General features: G+C 40.9%; 1 protein-coding gene across 1 annotated transcript in view; it reads right to left on the reverse strand.

Annotated features, from left to right (window-relative positions):
• thsd7aa (thrombospondin, type I, domain containing 7Aa) overlaps positions 1–19,209 on the reverse strand; it is a 148,211-nt gene that overhangs the window by 14,784 nt on the left and 114,218 nt on the right. Inside the window, exons 23-26 of the mRNA XM_054605990.1 lie at positions 17,595–17,769; positions 5,208–5,381; positions 3,303–3,398; positions 47–129 (exon numbers count right to left, since the gene is read on the reverse strand). Of these exons, the coding sequence (XP_054461965.1) occupies positions 47–129; positions 3,303–3,398; positions 5,208–5,381; positions 17,595–17,769 (528 nt within the window). The remainder of the gene's footprint in view (positions 1–46; positions 130–3,302; positions 3,399–5,207; positions 5,382–17,594; positions 17,770–19,209) is intronic.

Genomic DNA, 19,209 nt, shown 5'->3' on the forward strand with positions numbered 1-19,209 from the left:
TCCATTATCATTTACAGTGGAGCTCATCACTCTGTCCAAAACTCACCTCTGTGCACAGGGACCGAGGCTTGGTGCAGGGCGGTGAACAGGACCGGTCAGCCATCGGCTTAGCTGTCACTGGGCATCCACCTGCGAAGCAAAGGGCAAAAGGTCAAACTCAAGTATCAAAGGTTGACAACTGGTGTTCCTGTCACTGTGAGATGCAAGAAAGTGTCTGATTTTTACTCAATAACACTTTAAAAGTCAGAAGAAAAAAATCAACGAACAGGAACAACTGTGGCCTAGTTTTCAATCTGCTTTCCCCTTCAGTTTATGGAGCTGGAGGCGTTGAGTGTTACAACCACTATCTCTGTTTCTTTCTCACTCACATTTAGCTCATTACATTGATACTTACCATGAATACTGGTAGAAGAATAATTTGATAATCAGCTCAGTTTTAAAAACACTAACAACAACAACATTTCACTCAAATCCCTAGACTGGTTAAGACACTTGCTTTTAATTCATAGTTTGGTAGACACGTTCCATGTAGCCTGAGAGTATACAGGTATAGATTAGTGATTTATTAGCCATGAAAGATTATTTATTTCTCCATTTAAGTGACCATTTACTGCATTAAACTGAGACCTTGCTATTCTTATATCTACACAATAAGCCTTTGCATAGTAACATTACACAAAAGGTGCAACACAAAACAACTATTACTCTATATTTGTGCTGTCTTAAATTCTAGAATCAATTGGCTATTCACAACTATGTGTTTTATGCAGGATTATAATGACCTTTAGATCTGCTCATACAATAAGAACTGCTGTTGGGTATGACACTGTTAACTTGCTTTAAAAAAACAACATTGAGCTGCACTCTTTGTAAATCTGTCCAAGACTATTGATCACAACTTATTTTTGAACTAAGCGCTTTCCATTGGTTTTGTTGATTCTGCTTACAGATCATATCTTTCTAGCAGAGCTCAGACCTTCTACTATGGCTTAAAATCAAGTTCCCAAATGGTTGGATTCTCTAGATTGACACCTGCTTATGACCACATACAGACCATTTTTTTATGAATTTAAACCTGTTCTGCATTAAAAATAAATGTATGCATTTCACATGAGTCATGCATACATTGTATTTCCCTACTCTAACCCATAATCTTAATATAAATCTAGTCAATACTGCAGCATGAATAGTTAAGAATTTGTTTAGATAGCTTATTGCCCTATAGGATGCAGCGGATCAGACACTCCTAAATGAGCCATTGAAAAGCTTAGGGCGCTGCAAATTTGAAGGTGAGGAATGCTAACCAGACATAGATGTTCCAAACCAACTGGTTCCTCATCATTATTGAAGCCTTCGTTCTAGTAAGACCAAAACAAAAGTTTGACAACAATCACTTTTGATAAGGCGTAAATCTCGAACTTGTCTGGTTAGACAGAAACCCAATATGACTGCAGTTCTCAACAATCTTAGCTGCAGTGATGGTTTTTCTGACCTCCAGCTACAGGGCGACGGCAAGGAACCCATTACGACTGGATGCTTTGGAAAGACACGAAGAGGAAGTCACACTTGATATCTAACTTAGACAAACAACACAAAGTCAATATGTATGCTGTTTTGCAAACAGCCCTTTTCGGTTTCCCAAAATCAAAGAGTACAAGGATAAGGACTTGGTAGGATTTCTAATGCATGATTGGTTCACTTTTCCACCGGAGTTTAAGTGAAGAGCAAAGCACTTACCTAACTTTTCAATGGGAAACATCCTAAACCCTTTCCCATGCAGTAGGTGTCCAACACAATAATGGAAATCAAGTTTAAAAAAAAAAATGTACCATCATGTTTACCATGTTAACTGAGGTAATAAATCAAATGAGAACTAGGGTCATTTCGCCATAGACTTCTATACAACCAGACTTTTTGCAATTAGACGAGTCACCCAATAATAGTCAGTAGAAAGAATGCAAGCTTCACTTTTCAGAACAGTTTGTGTTCAGGTTCATGTTGTACACTATGTGGGGTAAGGAGTGTGTATTCCTACTGCGGGTAAAATAATCTGGATGACAGAGACAGTGCTGACATTGATCCAACCAGCAGACACTCAGAGAAAACCCGTTCCCCAAAATAAATGGTAATCTATCAGAACTTCTTGAATATTTATATCGTGGCATGCCCGCGAAGAGAGCTTAGTATGAATATTCATGAGGGGAATACCACTGCTTGTAAGGAAACATTTACAAGAAGGAAAAATATGCAGTGTGCCAATCAGAGCAGACGCACATAGGCACACCATCTGGAGCAGTGGGTGAGCTGACTGTCCTTGTTCACTTTAACTCAGGGCTGAGTGTTGTATGCTCACCGAGCCCAGAAATAAGACATGGCTCCGGGCCTGTATGAAGCAGGAGATGTAAATAAAAGCAGATGCCCTGAGGAGAGGAATCCATTTTTCCAGATAGCCCTTCAAATCTAATCTAATCTGTTTTGAGGAACTGGGAACAATGCTATCAGCGCTGAGTTTAACCCTGACATGTGATGGACAATGGGATTAAACTTTGACTGTGGCAATGCTCCGGATTAAATCCTCATCTGTTTACAGTTTCCTGGGACTCACTGTCAAGAAATGCTTAGGAAGCTGTCTGGGATTCTGACGCTCTAGAGTAGACTGTTTTAAGTAACCTTATCTACATTATCACCTTGCCACGCGCAGTGCAAGCCTCATGTGTCAGAGCTGTCTAAAGCCGCAGCTTAACTATTGTGGTCACATCCTCGCTATTTGACTCAATTCAAGACAACAGGCTGGTCTACACATGCCGTTTAACATTCACAACGTCAAGGGTCATATTTCACATGGATAGATCTGAATTGTCAGACTGTAGACATCTCATTTCATTGGTTTCAAAAAATATTGGAAGGGTCAATGCTTATTTATTTATTTTTATTTTATGTTTTTGCTGATTGGAGGCTGGTCTAAAGTATTTGGACAGCAGGGTAGGTTCTTTAAAGTTTTTGTGTAAAACTAAGACATTACAGAGTGGTCTACTATACATAAACCAGGTTCTAATAACAGTTCACAATAAATCAATCAATTCAATTCAATTTATTTTGTATAGCCCAAAATCAACAGGAAAAACTCCCCTAAAAAACCCCTTTAACAGGGAGAAAAAAGGAAGAAACCTATGGGAGAGTAAGTAATCCTTCTATCAGGATGGACAGAAATGCAATAGATGTCACGTGTACAGAATGAACAACATAACAGAGTTACAACACATAGCCATCAACAGTTTCACATAGAGGTATATTATGCTTACCTGTGACATTTAGTCCATCTGAGCGCTGACACCAGACTTGGCGAGATGAACCCCTCCATGGTCCAGTCTTCCACTTGTATTCAAAACATTGACCCTCTGCAAGAAGAGCATGATCATGACATTGTTAAAAGCGTTAATAACAATGAAGCTTATAGGCAACTGTACTTCTATAATATGCCAAACCCAGGCGCCAGAATAAATATTGGCATTGCATGTTTTTTGCAAACCACGTGGTTGTGAAACCAGGGGCGACTGTGGCTCAGTGGTAGAGCGGGTCGTCCTTCAACAAGAAGATCAGCGATTCGATCACTAGGTTGATGTGTCCTTGGATAAGACACCTAACCCCAAATTGCTCCAGGATGCCTTCAGTGTATGTTTGGGTATGAATGTCAGATAGTCCTGAAGGGCATGTGGCTAACTTAACATTGTAGCCTCTGCCTTTACTGTATGAATGTGCAGTGTTAAAGTGCATTGAGTGGTCAGAAGACTAGAAAAGCCCTATACAAGTACAAGTAAATTTACCATCCATTTTACAATCATTAAAGTTTAGACAAAACTACTTGGTTATGGTTAGAAATATGTTAAAATAATAATAAATAACAATGTAATGTAACAACTGTAACAATGTAATTAGCATAGATAAATAATAACCATCTTGAGCGAACTTTTTTTTGTGGCGTTACAAAACATTCATAACAACGTTATGTAACAAGCTTAAAGTCAGCATTTACTTTTGCTTTCACATGGGACAAAATAACGGTCTCCTGGGTGAAAGTCCTTGGTTTGTTGACCCATCGATGACCACTCCCATTCACCCTAAGAGGACTTGTTTGCTTATTATAACACGTAAATTTCAATAACAGCCTCTCAATACTACGTCCCTCGCTCTGACGGTACAGAAAAACGTCAAAACATTCAATCCATCCATCCATCTCCTTCCGCTTATCCGGGGCCGGGTCGCGGGGGCAGCAAGCTAAGGAGGGTCCTCCAGACGTCCTTCTCCCCAGCAACACTTTCCAGCTCCTCCTGGGGAACCCCGAGGCGTTCCCAGGCCAGACGAGATATATAATCTCTCCAGCGTGTTCTGGGTCTACCCCGGGGCCTCTTACCAGTTGGACGTGCCTGGAAAACCTCTAAAGGGAGGCGTCCAGGAGGCATCCTGATCAGATGCCCGAGCCACCTCAGCTGGCCCCTTTCGACGCGAAGGAGCAGCGGCTCTACTCCGAGCTCCCTCCGGATGTCTGAGCTCCTCACCCTATCTCTAAGGCTGAGCCCAGCCACCCTACGAAGGAAGCTCATTTCGGCCGCTTGTATTCGCGATCTCATTCTTTCGGTCACTACCCAAAGCTCATGACCATAGGTGAGGGTTGGAACGTAGATGGACTGGTAAATCGAGAGCTTTGCCTTTTGGCTCAGCTCCTTCTTCACCAAAACGGTCCGGTACAACGCCCGCATCACTGCTGACGCTGCACCGAACCGCCTGTCCATCTCCCGCTCCATTTTACCCTCACTCGTGAATAAGATCCCGAGATACTTGAACTCCCTCGCTTGGGGCAGTGACTCACTCCCAACCCAGAGGGTGCAATCCACCGTTTTCCGGAAGAGAACCATGGCCTCAGACTTGGAGGTACTGACTCTCATCCCGACCGCTTCACACTCGGCTGTGAACCGCCCCAGTGCGTGCTGAAGGTCACGTTCTGAAGAAGCCAACAGAACCACATCATCTGCAAAAAGCAGGGATGCGATTCTGAGGTCCCCAAACCAGAAACTCTCCTCCCCCCTCAAAACATTCAAGATATTTGCAAATAGTATTCCCTACTTTTTTTCCAGGCGACAGTGCTGAATATTTCTCTGTGAATCACTTTTGTGTCATTTTGAATTCCAGAAAGACTGTGCCATACTAACCTGTACACGGCCGCGCCTCCAGCTCCTGTTCTGGACACTCCAGCAGGTTCTCTGGATCCTGGGCCACCACTGCTCGAGATCGGACCTGGACCGAGCCGAAACCCAGGTCATCCCCACTCACGCAGCTTAGCTGGCACGGACTCCAAACGGTCCAGTCTGTCAAGTAGCACTCTCCTACAGAACATACCGAGAGTTCAGAGACCAAAACTCCCAATAACCATGCTGCATTTAAAGGAACATAACAGAGATTTTAATAAAGCTAAAGCACGTACATTTGGTGGGGCCATAATAAATGTTTTAAGCGTGAAACACCAGTTCTGCCATTCTTCTTAAATTGACAACGGCCTACAATTTCATGAATCATCAAATCATCAAATCCAAAGAATCATTGAAGTAATGGCTAAATTGTCACCAGCATGAAGAAATAAAAGCTGCTAGGGTATAAAGCTAGGTTGAAAACATTGGAAGGGGATGGAATGCTGTCCTGTACTGATTTCTACAATCAATTCCAATTGCTTCTACTTTGCTCACTATTACAACGGGTTGAAGCAGACGTACTGCGGTAAGCGTGTTGCCTCACTTCCGGTTCTCAGCGTAGTTGATAGCGTACTTTTCGCAGCTCCAGCGAAAACTAGTGAATTGTGTGACATTCTTTATTATAGCGGCTAATTACCTGTTTTACATTTAAAACACTTGAACACTCATATCACATCTTAATTCAGCGACTTTTCGCTTAAACCAACAGTTTACACGTTGTTCAGTTCTGCTAACGCTAGCTAGCCTCATTTAGCTTAGCAGCTAGCGATGGCTCTCCTCTCTCCTTCTCTCTCTCCTTCTCTCTCTCCTTCCCTCTCTCCCCCTCCCTCCTGCTCAGTGTGTCTCATGTTTAGCCATGCCTCTGCCTCCTTTACTGATACGGGTACATGTAACAAATGTAGTTTGTTTGTTAGGTTGGAGGCGAGGCTCAGTGAGTTAGAGACCCGGTTCCGCACCATTGAAGCTCAGTCGTTAGCTACTGCAGTTAGCCAGCCCACCCCCGTAGTCGGTGCGGGCCAACCAGACGTAGCTCCTGCTAGCCGTCCCCCCGGCAACCCCCGAGCAGCCGGGAGGCTGGGTGACTGTCCGAAGGAAGCATAGTTCTATGTCGAAGCACACGGGGCACCACCAACCGCTTCACGTTTCTAACCGGTTTTCCCCGCTCAGCGACACACCCGCTGAGAAACCAACTCTGGTGATCGGCAGCTCCATTCTGAGAAACGTGAAGTTAGCGAAGACAGGGGCCATAGTTAACTGCATCCCCGGGGCCAGAGCGGGCGACATAGAATCCCATTTGAAACTGCTGGCTAAGGCTAAACGTAAATACCGTACGATTGTTATTCACGTCGGCGGTAATGACACCCGATTACGTCGCTCGGAGGTCACTAAATTGAACGTGGAATCGGTGTGTTCGTACGCAAAGACGATGTCGGACTCCGTAGTATTCTCTGGCCCTCTCCCTAATCTGGTCAATGATGAGATGTATAGCCGCATGTCATCATTCCGCCGCTGGCTGTCGAGGTGGTGTCCTGCAAACAATGTGGGCTTCGTAGACAATTGGCATACTTTCTGGGGAAAACCTGGTCTGATTAGGAGAGACGGCATCCATCCTACTTTGGATGGAGCGGATCTCATCTCTAGAAATCTGACCCAGTTCATTAGTGGACCTAATCCATGACCCAGAGTTCAGACCAGGAAGCAGAAGCAGAGTCGCAGTCTTTCACACCTCTCTGCGCTTCCTTTGGAGCAGTTACCCACCCAGTTACCCACCCAAAACCCTATAGAGACTGTGTCTGCCCCACGGCCACTTCAATTATTTAAAGTCAACAGAAGAGGAGTTATACAAAATAACTTAATAAAAGTTAAGGCAACCGATGCAACAGTGCATCAAAACAGGACAGTTAAATGTGGACTCTTAAATATTAGATCTCTGTCATCTAAGGGTGTACTTGTAAATGATTTAATATCAGATAATCATATTGATTTATTTTGTCTTACTGAAACCTGGCTGTGTCATGAAGAGTACGTTAGCCTTAATGAATCAACTCCTCCAAGTTATATTAATACTCATATTCCTCGAGGCACAGGCCGAGGAGGTGGAGTAGCAGCTATCTTTGACTCAAGCCTATTAATAAACCCTAAACCTAAATTAAATTACAACTCATTTGAAAGCCTTGTTCTTAGTCTTTCAAACCCGAGCGGGAAAGCATTAAAGTCAATTTTATTTGTTATAGTGTATCGTGCACCAGGTGCGTATTCTGAATTCCTATCTGAATTCTCAGAGTTTTTATCTAGTTTAGTCCTTAAGACAGATAAAGTTATTATTGTAGGGGATTTTAATATTCATGTGGATGTGTATAATGATAGCCTTAGTACTGCGTTTGGTTCATTACTAGATTCTATTGGCTTCTGTCAGTGTATACATAAACCGACTCACTCTTTTAACCATACCCTCGACCTTGTTCTGGTTTATGGTATTGAAGTAGAAAATGTAATTGTCTCTCAACAGAACTCTCTTTTATCGGACCATTTTCTAATAACCTTTGAATTTGTTCTACCAGAGTGTATGCCATTAGGCAAAAGTTTCTACACTAGATGTCTATCTGATAATGCTGTAGCTAAATTTAAAGAAGCGATTTCTTCAGGGTTTTATTCAGTACCATTGCTCAATATAACAGAGGACTCCTACGCTAGCTTTAGTCCGTCTCAGATTGACCATCTTGTTGATAGTGCTGCATGCTCACTGCGAATGACACTGGACTCTATAGCTCCTCTAAAAAAGAAGCTAATAAAAGAAAGGAGGTTTGCTCCATGGTATAATCCTCAAACCCGCGATTTAAAGCAAATATCGCGAAAACTTGAAAGGATATGGCGTTCCACCAATGTGGATGAAGCGCGGTTAGTCTGGCGAGACAGTCTTAAAATATATAAGAAGGCACTCCGTAATGCTAGAGCAGCCTATTATTCAGCATTAATAGAGAAAAATAAGAACAACCCTAGGGTTCTCTTCAGCACTGTAGCCAGGCTGACAGAGAGTCACAGCTCTGTTGAGCCGTGTATTCCTATAAACCTCAGTAGTAGTGACTTCATGAACTTCTTTAATGATAAGATTCTAACTATTAGAGAAAAAATTATAATCTACTGCCCTCAACCAGTACCGATCGATCCATAGCTGTAGAACCTGAAATATATTTAGATGGCTTTTCTCCCATCGACCTTCAACAATTGACTTTAACTATTTCTAAGTCTAAACCTTCCACCTGTCTCTTAGACCCGATTCCGACTAGGCTGCTTAAGGAAGTTTTACCTTTAATTAGCAACTCCTTATTAGAAATTATCAATCTGTCTTTACTGACGGGCCATGTACCACAGGCCTTCAAACTAGCTGTAATTAAACCTCTTCTTAAGAAACCTACTCTAGATCCAGAGGTGTTGGCTAACTATAGACCTATATCTAACCTTCCGTTCATCTCTAAGATCCTTGAGAAAGCAGTAGCAAATCAGCTCTGTGACTTTATGCATAACAATAGTTTATTTGAGGATTTTCAGTCAGGATTTAGAGTGAATCATAGCACAGAGACGGCACTGGTGAAAATTACCAATGACCTTCTAATAGCTTCAGACAAAGGACTTGTCTCTGTACTTGTATTGCTAGACCTTAGTGCTGCATTTGATACCATTGATCACCAAATCCTATTACAGAGATTGGAGCATCTTATAGGCATTAAAGGAACCGCACTTAGCTGGTTTAAGTCGTATTTATCAGACCGATCTCAGTTTGTATATGTAAACAATGAAAGCTCGATGAAAACCAGGGTTAGTCACGGAGTTCCACAGGGGTCTGTTCTTGGACCTATTTTATTTACCTTATATATGCTTCCCTTGGGGAATATTATCAGAAAACACTCAGTAAACTTTCATTGTTATGCAGATGATACCCAGTTATATCTATCAATTAAGCCAGACGAAACTAACCAGTTCTCTAAACTTCAAGCATGTCTTACGGACATAAAAACCTGGATGACCTGTAACTTTTTAATGTTAAACTCTGAAAAAACTGAAGTTATCCTACTAGGCCCAGATCACCTTTGAATTCAATTATCTAACGATATAGTTTCTCTAGATGGCATTGCTCTAGCATCCAGCACTACCGTTAAGAACCTTGGAGTTATCTTTGACCAGGATCTGTCTTTTAACTCTTATATAAAACAGATCTCAAGGACAGCCTTTTTTCATTTACGTAACATTGCGAAAATCAGGCAAATCCTGTCTCAAAGTGATGCAGAAAAACTAGTTCATGCATTTGTTACCTCTAGACTAGATTACTGTAACTCCTTATTATCAGGCTGCTCTAATAGGTCTCTTAGATCTTTACAGTTGATCCAGAATGCTGCAGCACGTGTTCTAACAAAAACTAAGAAAAGAGATCATATTACTCCAGTATTAGCTTCTCTGCACTGGCTCCCTGTTAAATCAAGAATAGAATTTAAAATTATTTTACTTACCTACAAAGCTCTAACTGGTCAGGCACCGTCTTATCTTAAGGAACTTATAGTTCCATATTACCCAACTAGAGAGCTGCGCTCAATCAATGCAGGGTTACTTGTGGTTCCTAGAGTATATAAAAGTAGGATGGGAGCCAGAGCCTTCAGTTATCAGGCTCCTCTTCTGTGGAACCAGGTTCCAGTTTCAGTCCGGGGGCAGACACACTCACCACTTTCAAGAGCAGGCTTAAGACCTTCCTTTTTGATAGCGCTTATAGTTAGGGCTGGTTCAGGTTCGCCTTGGTCCAGCCCCTAGATATGCTGCTATATGCCTAGACAGCCGGGGACTACCTAGGATACGCTGAGCTCCTCTCTCCTCTTCTCTCCCTCCTTCTTTATGTATTAATCTCCTATTTATGCACATTACTGATTTTGCTTCTTCCCCGGAGTTCTTGTGCTTTCTCGCCTCGCAGGTTCCCAGGAATCGGGGTTATATTTGGACTGTCATCGTGCCACCTACTGAGGCCCTGCTGACACCCACTACTACTACCACTATCATTATTAGTCACATTACTATTATTATTGCCTGTACTATTATGCTTATTGACTTGCTTGTACCCTGGAGTCTTTGTGCTTTCTCGCTTCGCAGGCTTCTATAAATCGTGGCTGTACCTGGACCGTGGACATGCATCCTGCTACGGCCCTGCTGACACCGACTGCTACCACCATTATTATTATTACTAGTCACATTACTATTACTATTACCTGTACCATTAAGCATTTTAGCTTTACTTCCACCCTGAAGCCCTTTTGCTTTCTCGTTCTGCAGGTTTCCATGAATCGTTGTGGTACCTGGACCGTAGTCGTGCCTCCTGCTGTGAGCCGACTGACACCCACTGCTACTTCGATTATTATTAGTCACATTACTATCCCTATTTTCATGGCTATAATTCTACTGTAATAATTGCTGCTGTTATTATAAGTAGTCTTATTATATGAATCATTTATGTCATATACATTGAATGTGTTGTATCTAAGAACTGTTATGCTGCTCATTCTGTACACATGACATCTATTGCATTCTGTCCATCCTGGGAGAAGGATCCCTCCTCTGTCGTTCTCCCATAGGTTTCTTCCTTTTTTCTCCCTGTTAAAGGGGTTTTTAGGGGAGTTTTTCCTGTGCCGATGTGAGGGAAGGACAGAGGATGTCGCATGTGCACAGATTGTAAAGCCCTCTGAGGCAAATTTGTAATTTGTGATTCTGGGCTATACAAAATAAACTGAATTGAATTGAATATTAAGGAACTGTTCAATAAAACGCAACACTACACATTCTTGACATTATAAACAGTAGTTTGGAAAAAAAACAATAATTGTGATCTTTCAGAGATTTCAACGGGATTGCATTGTCACAGTGAGACAAGTGAGCTAATTCCATGAAAACTAAGCCAAGTGCATCCCCTGACGAAGATGTGGTTGAAAGCATATGAAGTAGTAAGTGAACCTTGAGTTGTCTAAATCATTACTACCACAGATGTGTCATATTAAAAGCAGAAAGGGATTTTAAAATCTTAATGTATAAAACATGTGCAGGAATCGTTGAGCTTCATTGACAGCAGCTTAACAGCGGCAAAATTAGTGAATGGTGCTGTTATAAAGAGAAACTGAAAGCTGTAGAATGGTGAATATGATAGTCTTTTGCTGTATTGATGAAATTAGTTCTGTGGAAATGTACGAAATTCTTTATTTATCAAGACAGCAGCCAAATATGGAGGAAGTGTTGCTTTTGCGTTGACCGCTAAAACAGGAGTAGATCAGGAAACATGGAGTTTACTCAAATATAGAATATGCTTATAAAACAGGCACGTATGAAAAAGTTCCATTGCAAATAAAGGTCTGATTTTCTGATGATGACATGCGTCTAGTGAAGCCAATTTTCAACATTTGAACTGGAAAGCCTCCAAATAGCACTAGAGCCAGACAAGTACTTTGAGGACCAGAAGATTGGTCATTACGAAGTTTATTTTTAGCCTGAACTGTGAGATGTTTGAAAATTGAGGCAAAACAGGAAAACAGGAAGATTTTGCATTTTTAAAGCTCCTGCAATCTTTCTAAGATATCATAGAAGATTCTACATGTTTCATTCTGCTACAGTGGTATCAATTCAAGGTTGTGTGGTTGGACAAAGGTCAATTACACACATTAAAGTAATTCAAAAATGAAAACACTGATGTATTTTCCACCCAAAAGCGTGATCCGTTTTTCATTAATATCACCTGCCCAGAAGAAGGTCGTTCTTAGCAAAGAGAAGATTCTCTGTAAAATAGGTTACACTGTCCCCTTTGTAATGGAAAGGCAGATGTGAGCATATATCTCCACATTCAACGAATCACACAGCCAGCAATCCAAAAAGAAAAATCGGTTGATTAATAATAGAAGTGTAAAATCACATGTTCTGTCTATTAAACTGGTTTTCCAACGAAGCGAATGGTTTTCTTTTCAGATGTCAGAATAGACACAAGCAGGAACCAGATCTGAGAGTCCTCTTTGACCTTGTGGTCTCCACTAAGCCACTTAACTTGATTACACCCACACACGAACTAAGCTGAAGTATTCAGTGTAAGTATCCACATGTACACACACGCTTGAACATATGCTGAACACACACGCTGCAGCTGTTGTAACCACAGCCAGTTTTCTTTTTACAGCAACTTGGTAGCAGCTGAGAGGTTTTCAGCGCTCTGTAAAGCTTCCTACATTGTCCTCAGCCCCCCTTCTCCTCCCACCTGTTAACATCAGCATTTAATTGTGTGGCGCACTCTGGAGCTCTTGAAGCTCCTACAATCAAACACACTCAACAGTAAGTGCTTCAACCGTCGGGTCTTTTGTTGTTATTGTGAAAACCTGGAATAAGTGTGCTACTAGAAATACTGAATACTGTTGTATTTTGATGTTGTCTAACCAGTAGACAACATCATACTGTCTAAACCTGACAGACATTGTGTGGATTCAGCCAGTTTTTAACCTTGAATTAGTCACCTTTCTGTTTTCCTTTTGCTTTCCGTTCATAGTAGACTTACACAAATCAATGCTGCCTTTCTCTTTTTGTTAACATTGTTCAGGATGTGGTCATCTTATTTGGAATAAACTTTATTGGAAATGTCAATTAACAAAAACTATAAGGGTTTTCCGTCGACATTTAGTGTGAGCCGTGCAAAAAGGCCCTTGGATGTATAAACAGAACAAGAAGGCATGGTGAAAAACGGGATCCAATAATTCTGTAGGATTGGCATTGTGTTTATTTCACCATTGACTTATGAGGATTTGGGATACAAATCACAGTGCAATACTTTTTGTAGGTATAAGTACGAGCAGTGAATGAGAACAGCCTGACTCTGGTGATGTTTACAATGGAGAGTTTGGGTAATTTTACTGTTCACCTTTGTGCTTTCATTCCTTCTTCTAAGTAAAAACCAGGAAGCAGAAGAAGAGTCGCAGTCTTTCACACTTCTCTGCGCTTCCTTTGGAGCAGTTACCCACCCAGTTACCCACCCAAAACCCTATAGAGACTGTGTCTGCCCCACGGCCACTTCAATTATTTAAAGTCAACAGAAGAGGAGTTATACAAAATAACTTAATAAAAGTTAAGGCAACCAATACAACAGTGCATCAAAACAGGACAATTAAATGTGGACTCTTAAATATTAGATCTCTGTCATCTAAGGGTGTACTTGTAAATGATTTAATATCAGATAATCATATTGATTTATTTTGTCTTACTGAAACCTGGCTGTGTCATGAAGAGTACGTTAGCCTTAATGAATCAACTCCTCCAAGTTATATTAATACTCATATTCCTCGAGGCACAGGCCAAGGAGGTGGAGTAGCAGCTATCTTTGACTCAAGCCTATTAATAAACCCTAAACCTAAATTAAATTACAACTCATTTGAAAGCCTTGTTCTTAGTCTTTCAAACCCGAGCGGGAAAGCATTAAAGTCAATTTTATTTGTTATAGTGTATCGTGCACCAGGTGCGTATTCTGAATTCCTATCTGAATTCTCAGAGTTTTTATCTAGTTTAGTCCTTAAGACAGATAAAGTTATTATTGTAGGGGATTTTAATATTCATGTGGATGTGTATAATGATAGCCTTAGTACTGCGTTTAGTTCATTATTAGATTCTATTGGCTTCTGTCAGTGTGTACATGAACCGACTCACTCTTTTAACCATACCCTCGACCTTGTTCTGGTATATGGTATTGAAATAGAAAATGTAATTGTCTCTCAACAGAACTCTCTTTTATGGGACCATTATCTTTTCAATTCAATTCAGGACAGAATCACAAATTATCAGAGGGCTTTACAATCTGTGCACATGCACAGATTGTAATAACCTTTGAATTTTTCCTACCAGAGTGTATGTCATTAGGCAAAAGTTTCTACACTAGATGTCTATCTGATAATGCTGTAGCTAAATTTAAAGAAGCGATTTCTTCAGGGTTTTATTCAGTACCATTGCTCAATATAACAGAGGACTCCTACGCTAGCTTTAGTCCATCTCAGATTGACCATCTTGTTGATAGTGCTGCATGCTCACTGCGAATGACACTAGACTCTATAGCTCCTCTAAAAAAGAAGCTAATAAAAGAAAGGAGGTTTGCTCCATGGTATAATCCTCAAACCCGCGATTTAAAGCAAATATCGCGAAAACTTGAAAGGATTGCGTTCCACCAATGTGGATGAAGCGCGGTTAGTCTGGCGAGACAGTCTTAAAATATATAAGAAGGCACTCCGTAATGCTAGAGCAGCCTATTATTCAGCATTAATAGAGAAAAATAAGAACAACCCTAGGGTTGTCTTCAGCACTGTAGCCAGGCTGACAGAGAGTCACAGCTCTGTTGAGCCGTGTATTCCTATAAACCTCAGTAGTAGTGACTTCATGAACTTCTTTAATGATAAGATTCTAACTATTAGAGAAAATAATTATAATCTACTGCCCTCAACCAGTACCGATCGATCCATAGCTGTAGAACCTGAAATATATTTAGATGGCTTTTCTCCCATCGACCTTCAACAATTGACTTTAACTATTTCTAAGTCTAAACCTTCCACCTGTCTCTTTGACCCGATTCCGACTAGGCTGCTTAAGGAAGTTTTACCTTTAATTAGCAATTCTTTATTAGAAATTATCAATCTGTCTTTACTAACGGGCCATGTACCACAGGCCTTCAAACTAGCTGTAATTAAACCTCTTCTTAAGAAACCTACTCTTGATCCAGAGGTGTTGGCTAACTATAGACCTATATCTAACCTTCCGTTCATCTCTAAGATCCTTGAGAAAGCAGTAGCAAATCAGCTCTGTGACTTTATGCATAACAATAGTTTATTTGAGGATTTTCAGTCAGGATTTAGAGTGAATCATAGCACAGAGACGGCACTGGTGAAAATTACCAATGACCTTCTAATAGCTTCAGACAAAGGACTTGTCTCTGTACTTGTATTGCTAGACCTTAGTGCTGCATTTGATACCATTGATCACCAAATCCTATTACAGAGATTGGAGCATCTAATAGGCATTAAAGGAACCGCACTTAGCTGGTTTAAGTCGTATTTATCAGACCGATCTCAGTTTGTATATGTAAACAATGAAAGCTCGATGAAAACCAGGGTTAGTCACGGAGTTCCACAGGGGTCTGTTCTTGGACCTATTTTATTTACCTTATATATGCTTCCCTTGGGGAATATTATCAGAAAACACTCAGTAAACGTTCATTGTTATGCAGATGATACCCAGTTATATCTATCAATTAAGCCAGACGAAACTAACCAGTTCTCTAAACTTCAAGCATGTCATACGGACATAAAAACCTGGATGACCTGTAACTTTTTAATGTTAAACTCTGAAAAAACAGAAGTTATCCTACTAGGCCCAGATCACCTTTGAATTCAATTATCTAACGATATAGTTTCTTTAGATGGCATTGCTCTAGCATCCAGCACTACCGTTAAGAACCTTGGAGTTATCTTTGACCAGGATCTGTCTTTTAACTCTTATATAAAACAGATCTCAAGGACAGCCTTTTTTCATTTACGTAACATTGCGAAAATCAGGCAAATATTGTCTCAAAGCGATGCAGAAAAACTAGTTCATGCATTTGTTACCTCTAGACTAGATTACTGTAACTCCTTATTATCAGGCTGCTCTAATAGGTCTCTTAGATCTTTACAGTTGATCCAGAATGCTGCAGCATGTGTTCTAACAAAAACTAAGAAAAGAGATCATATTACTCCAGTATTAGCTTCTCTGCACTGGCTCCCTGTTAAATCAAGAATAGAATTTAAAATTATTTTACTTACCTACAAAGCTCTAACTGGCCAGGCACCGTCTTATCTTAAGGAACTTATAGTTCCATATTACCCAACTAGAGAGCTGCGCTCAATCAATGCAGGGTTACTTGTGGTTCCTAGAGTATATAAAAGTAGGATGGGAGCCAGAGCCTTCAGTTATCAGGCTCCTCTTCTGTGGAACCAGGTTCCAGTTTCAGTCCGGGGGCAGACACACTCACCACTTTCAAGAGCAGGCTTATGACCTTCCTTTTTGATAGCGCTTATAGTTAGGGCTGGTTCAGGTTCGCCTTGGTCCAGCCCCTAGATATGCTGCTATATGCCTAGACAGCCGGGGACTACCTAGGATACGCTGAGCTCCTCTCTCCTCTTCTCTCCCTCCATCTTTATGTATTAATCTCCTATTTATGCACATTACTGATTTTGCTTCTTCCCCGGAGTTCTTGTGCTTTCTCGCCTCGCAGGTTCCCAGGAATCGGGGTTATATTTGGACTGTCATCGTGCCACCTACTGAGGCCCTGCTGACACCCACTACTACTACCACTATCATTATTAGTCACATTACTATTATTATTGCCTGTACTATTATGCTTATTGACTTGCTTGTACCCTGGAGTCTTTGTGCTTTCTCGCTTCGCAGGCTTCTATAAATCATGGCTGTACCTGGACTGTGGTCGTGCATCCTGCTACGGCCCTGCTGACACCGACTGCTACCACCATTATTATTACTAGTCACATTACTATTACTATTACCTGTACCATTAAGCATTTTAGCTTTACTTCCACCCTGAAGCCCTTTTGCTTTCTCGTTCTGCAGGTTTCCATGAATCGTTGTGGTACCTGGACCGTAGTCGTGCCTCCTGCTGTGAGCCGACTGACACCCACTGCTACTTCGATTATTATTAATCACATTACTATCCCTATTTCCATAACTATAATTCTACTGTAATAATTGCTGCTGTTATTATAAGTAGTCTTATTATATGAATCATTTATGTCATATACATTGAATGTGTTGTATCTCTGTTATGCTGTTCATTCTGTACACATGACATCTATTGCATTCTGTCCATCCTGGGAGAAGGATCCCTCCTCTGTCGTTCTCCCATAGGTTTCTTCCTTTTTTTCTCCCTGTTAAAGGGGTTTTTTAGGGGAGTTTTTCCTGTGCCGATGTGAGGGAAGGACAGAGGATGTCGCATGTGCACAGATTGTAAAGCCCCAAATTTGTAATTTGTGATTCTGGGATATACAAAATAAACTGAATTGAATTGAATTAAGTTTTCTTTACAACCTTACTGCTCATGTTTCTAGACCTGTCGGACTTCGTTTTAGCGATGTTGCCGCATTGCAGTTTAATCTCTCTTTTCTATTCTCAAAAAGTACATGAGACCAAAGTTGTAATAATAGGCAATGATGGCTTTGTTCTTATGGGGTGAAGATTGATGCAGGGATCATACCTGTAAACTTTATTTCACTACTCTGGGTCGCTCTCTCCTTGTTGGAACCCATATTGTCTTCTTACCTGGACAGGGTACAGTGCAGGGCTCCTGCAGAACGATGTTGGAATCTCCGTCCACCGAGGGCTCCAGATCTCCACACAGCTCCTCATCCACCAGACTGCTGTCCTGCTGGCCTGAACCGTCCGACACAAAGCACGACACGTTCCTGAAGCGCAGTCCTTCTCCACACCTCGCTCCCTGATGGAACACAAGACAAATATATGCATGAGTCAACAACACAACCTTTGTATGTGGGGTATAATGAACTCAAGCAGCAAATGCTATCATGCAGAGTTAGCTAGCAGTTTACACAAAAATGATCCAGCTGGGCCTTCAACAATTATGATGATGAGCTGCTGTTCATTGTGACGTAAAAATACAAACAACTGAAATGTATTTTCTCTGGCATCTAGCAGCATGTCAAAGTAATGGACTTTGACACCATTCTTGTATTCCAACCACTCTGAGAGCTTTTCCCTACATGTCATCATTAACCCATTCATACATATCATATCATATATCATATTCACATTCAGATCGTCTTATAACAGTTTTGGTTATTTTTATAAGAAAGAATTTCTGTATTTGTGCTTTTATATTTATTGGTCTCACAAGTCTTGAGGGATGCTCTTCACTTCCAGATCAATCATTTTTAAACTCTATTGAACTTTGCTTGTCAAGTTATATCATATAGAAATATTTAAGATTTGATCCATGTTCTCAAGGGCTATAAAGGAGACCTCCCCCGACTTACACATCAAATCTGCTTACAGTTGTTGGATAGTATTTCTGCATATTTGAAAGCCTTGATTGACTCCAGAAGGATCAGTGTGTGAAGTTTGTAAATGTCCTCAAGTGATGTCACTGGAGTCATCATCAGTTGGGTCCGAAGACTTCAAGTATGAAAATGAAACAACTCTGGGGGTGTGGCTAGAAAGAAGTGAGCTAACCCAACATGATCTCATGGAAGTCGGTTAATAGCCTTTTAAGGACATTTCCTGTGTCGTGTCAGGCATTTTAAGCTTTTTTAGAGTGTTATATATCACCCCTTTCTCATTCCAAACTCGTCACATACGGACACATCGTCCCAGTTTTGAACATGTCGTTATTGTTTTTGAATTCAAACAAAACTACTTAGGTTCAGGAAAAGTTCATGGTTTAGGTTAAAATATAATAAGTAGTCAACGTAAATAAGTCAATTATGACTTCAAATGGGACACAAACAGCGTCCTACTTGGTGAAAGTCCTGTGTCTCTGTACTCCTATCTATTAAGAAGTGTATAAAATTGCCGCTGGGTGAAATGAAAAGCTCAAAAGCCAAAACAGTTGTATTGATGACGCGCACAAAGTTCCAACATTACTGCATTATTAATATGCCATTGGATGAGACAATGCTGGTTTACCACACTTCTAAGGCCAGCCCCTCATCTCTGCTTGAGGCCAGAGGCTACATTAGCTGCTACACCCAAATCTGTACCGTGGAGGTAACAGAGTTGAATTGCATAGTGGGTAAGGTTTTGAAATGAAAGAAATATGTGAGGAACAAAAATATGTATATATCTCTGGCTCTGCTGCAAATTTGATACCGTTTTTCACCGTCCATTGTGAATCTGACAGTGTGTCAATACAACATTATAC

The sequence above is a fragment of the Anoplopoma fimbria genome, chromosome 10, assembly GCF_027596085.1.
Source record: "Anoplopoma fimbria isolate UVic2021 breed Golden Eagle Sablefish chromosome 10, Afim_UVic_2022, whole genome shotgun sequence".
Classification (NCBI taxonomy): Eukaryota; Metazoa; Chordata; class Actinopteri; order Perciformes; family Anoplopomatidae; genus Anoplopoma; species Anoplopoma fimbria.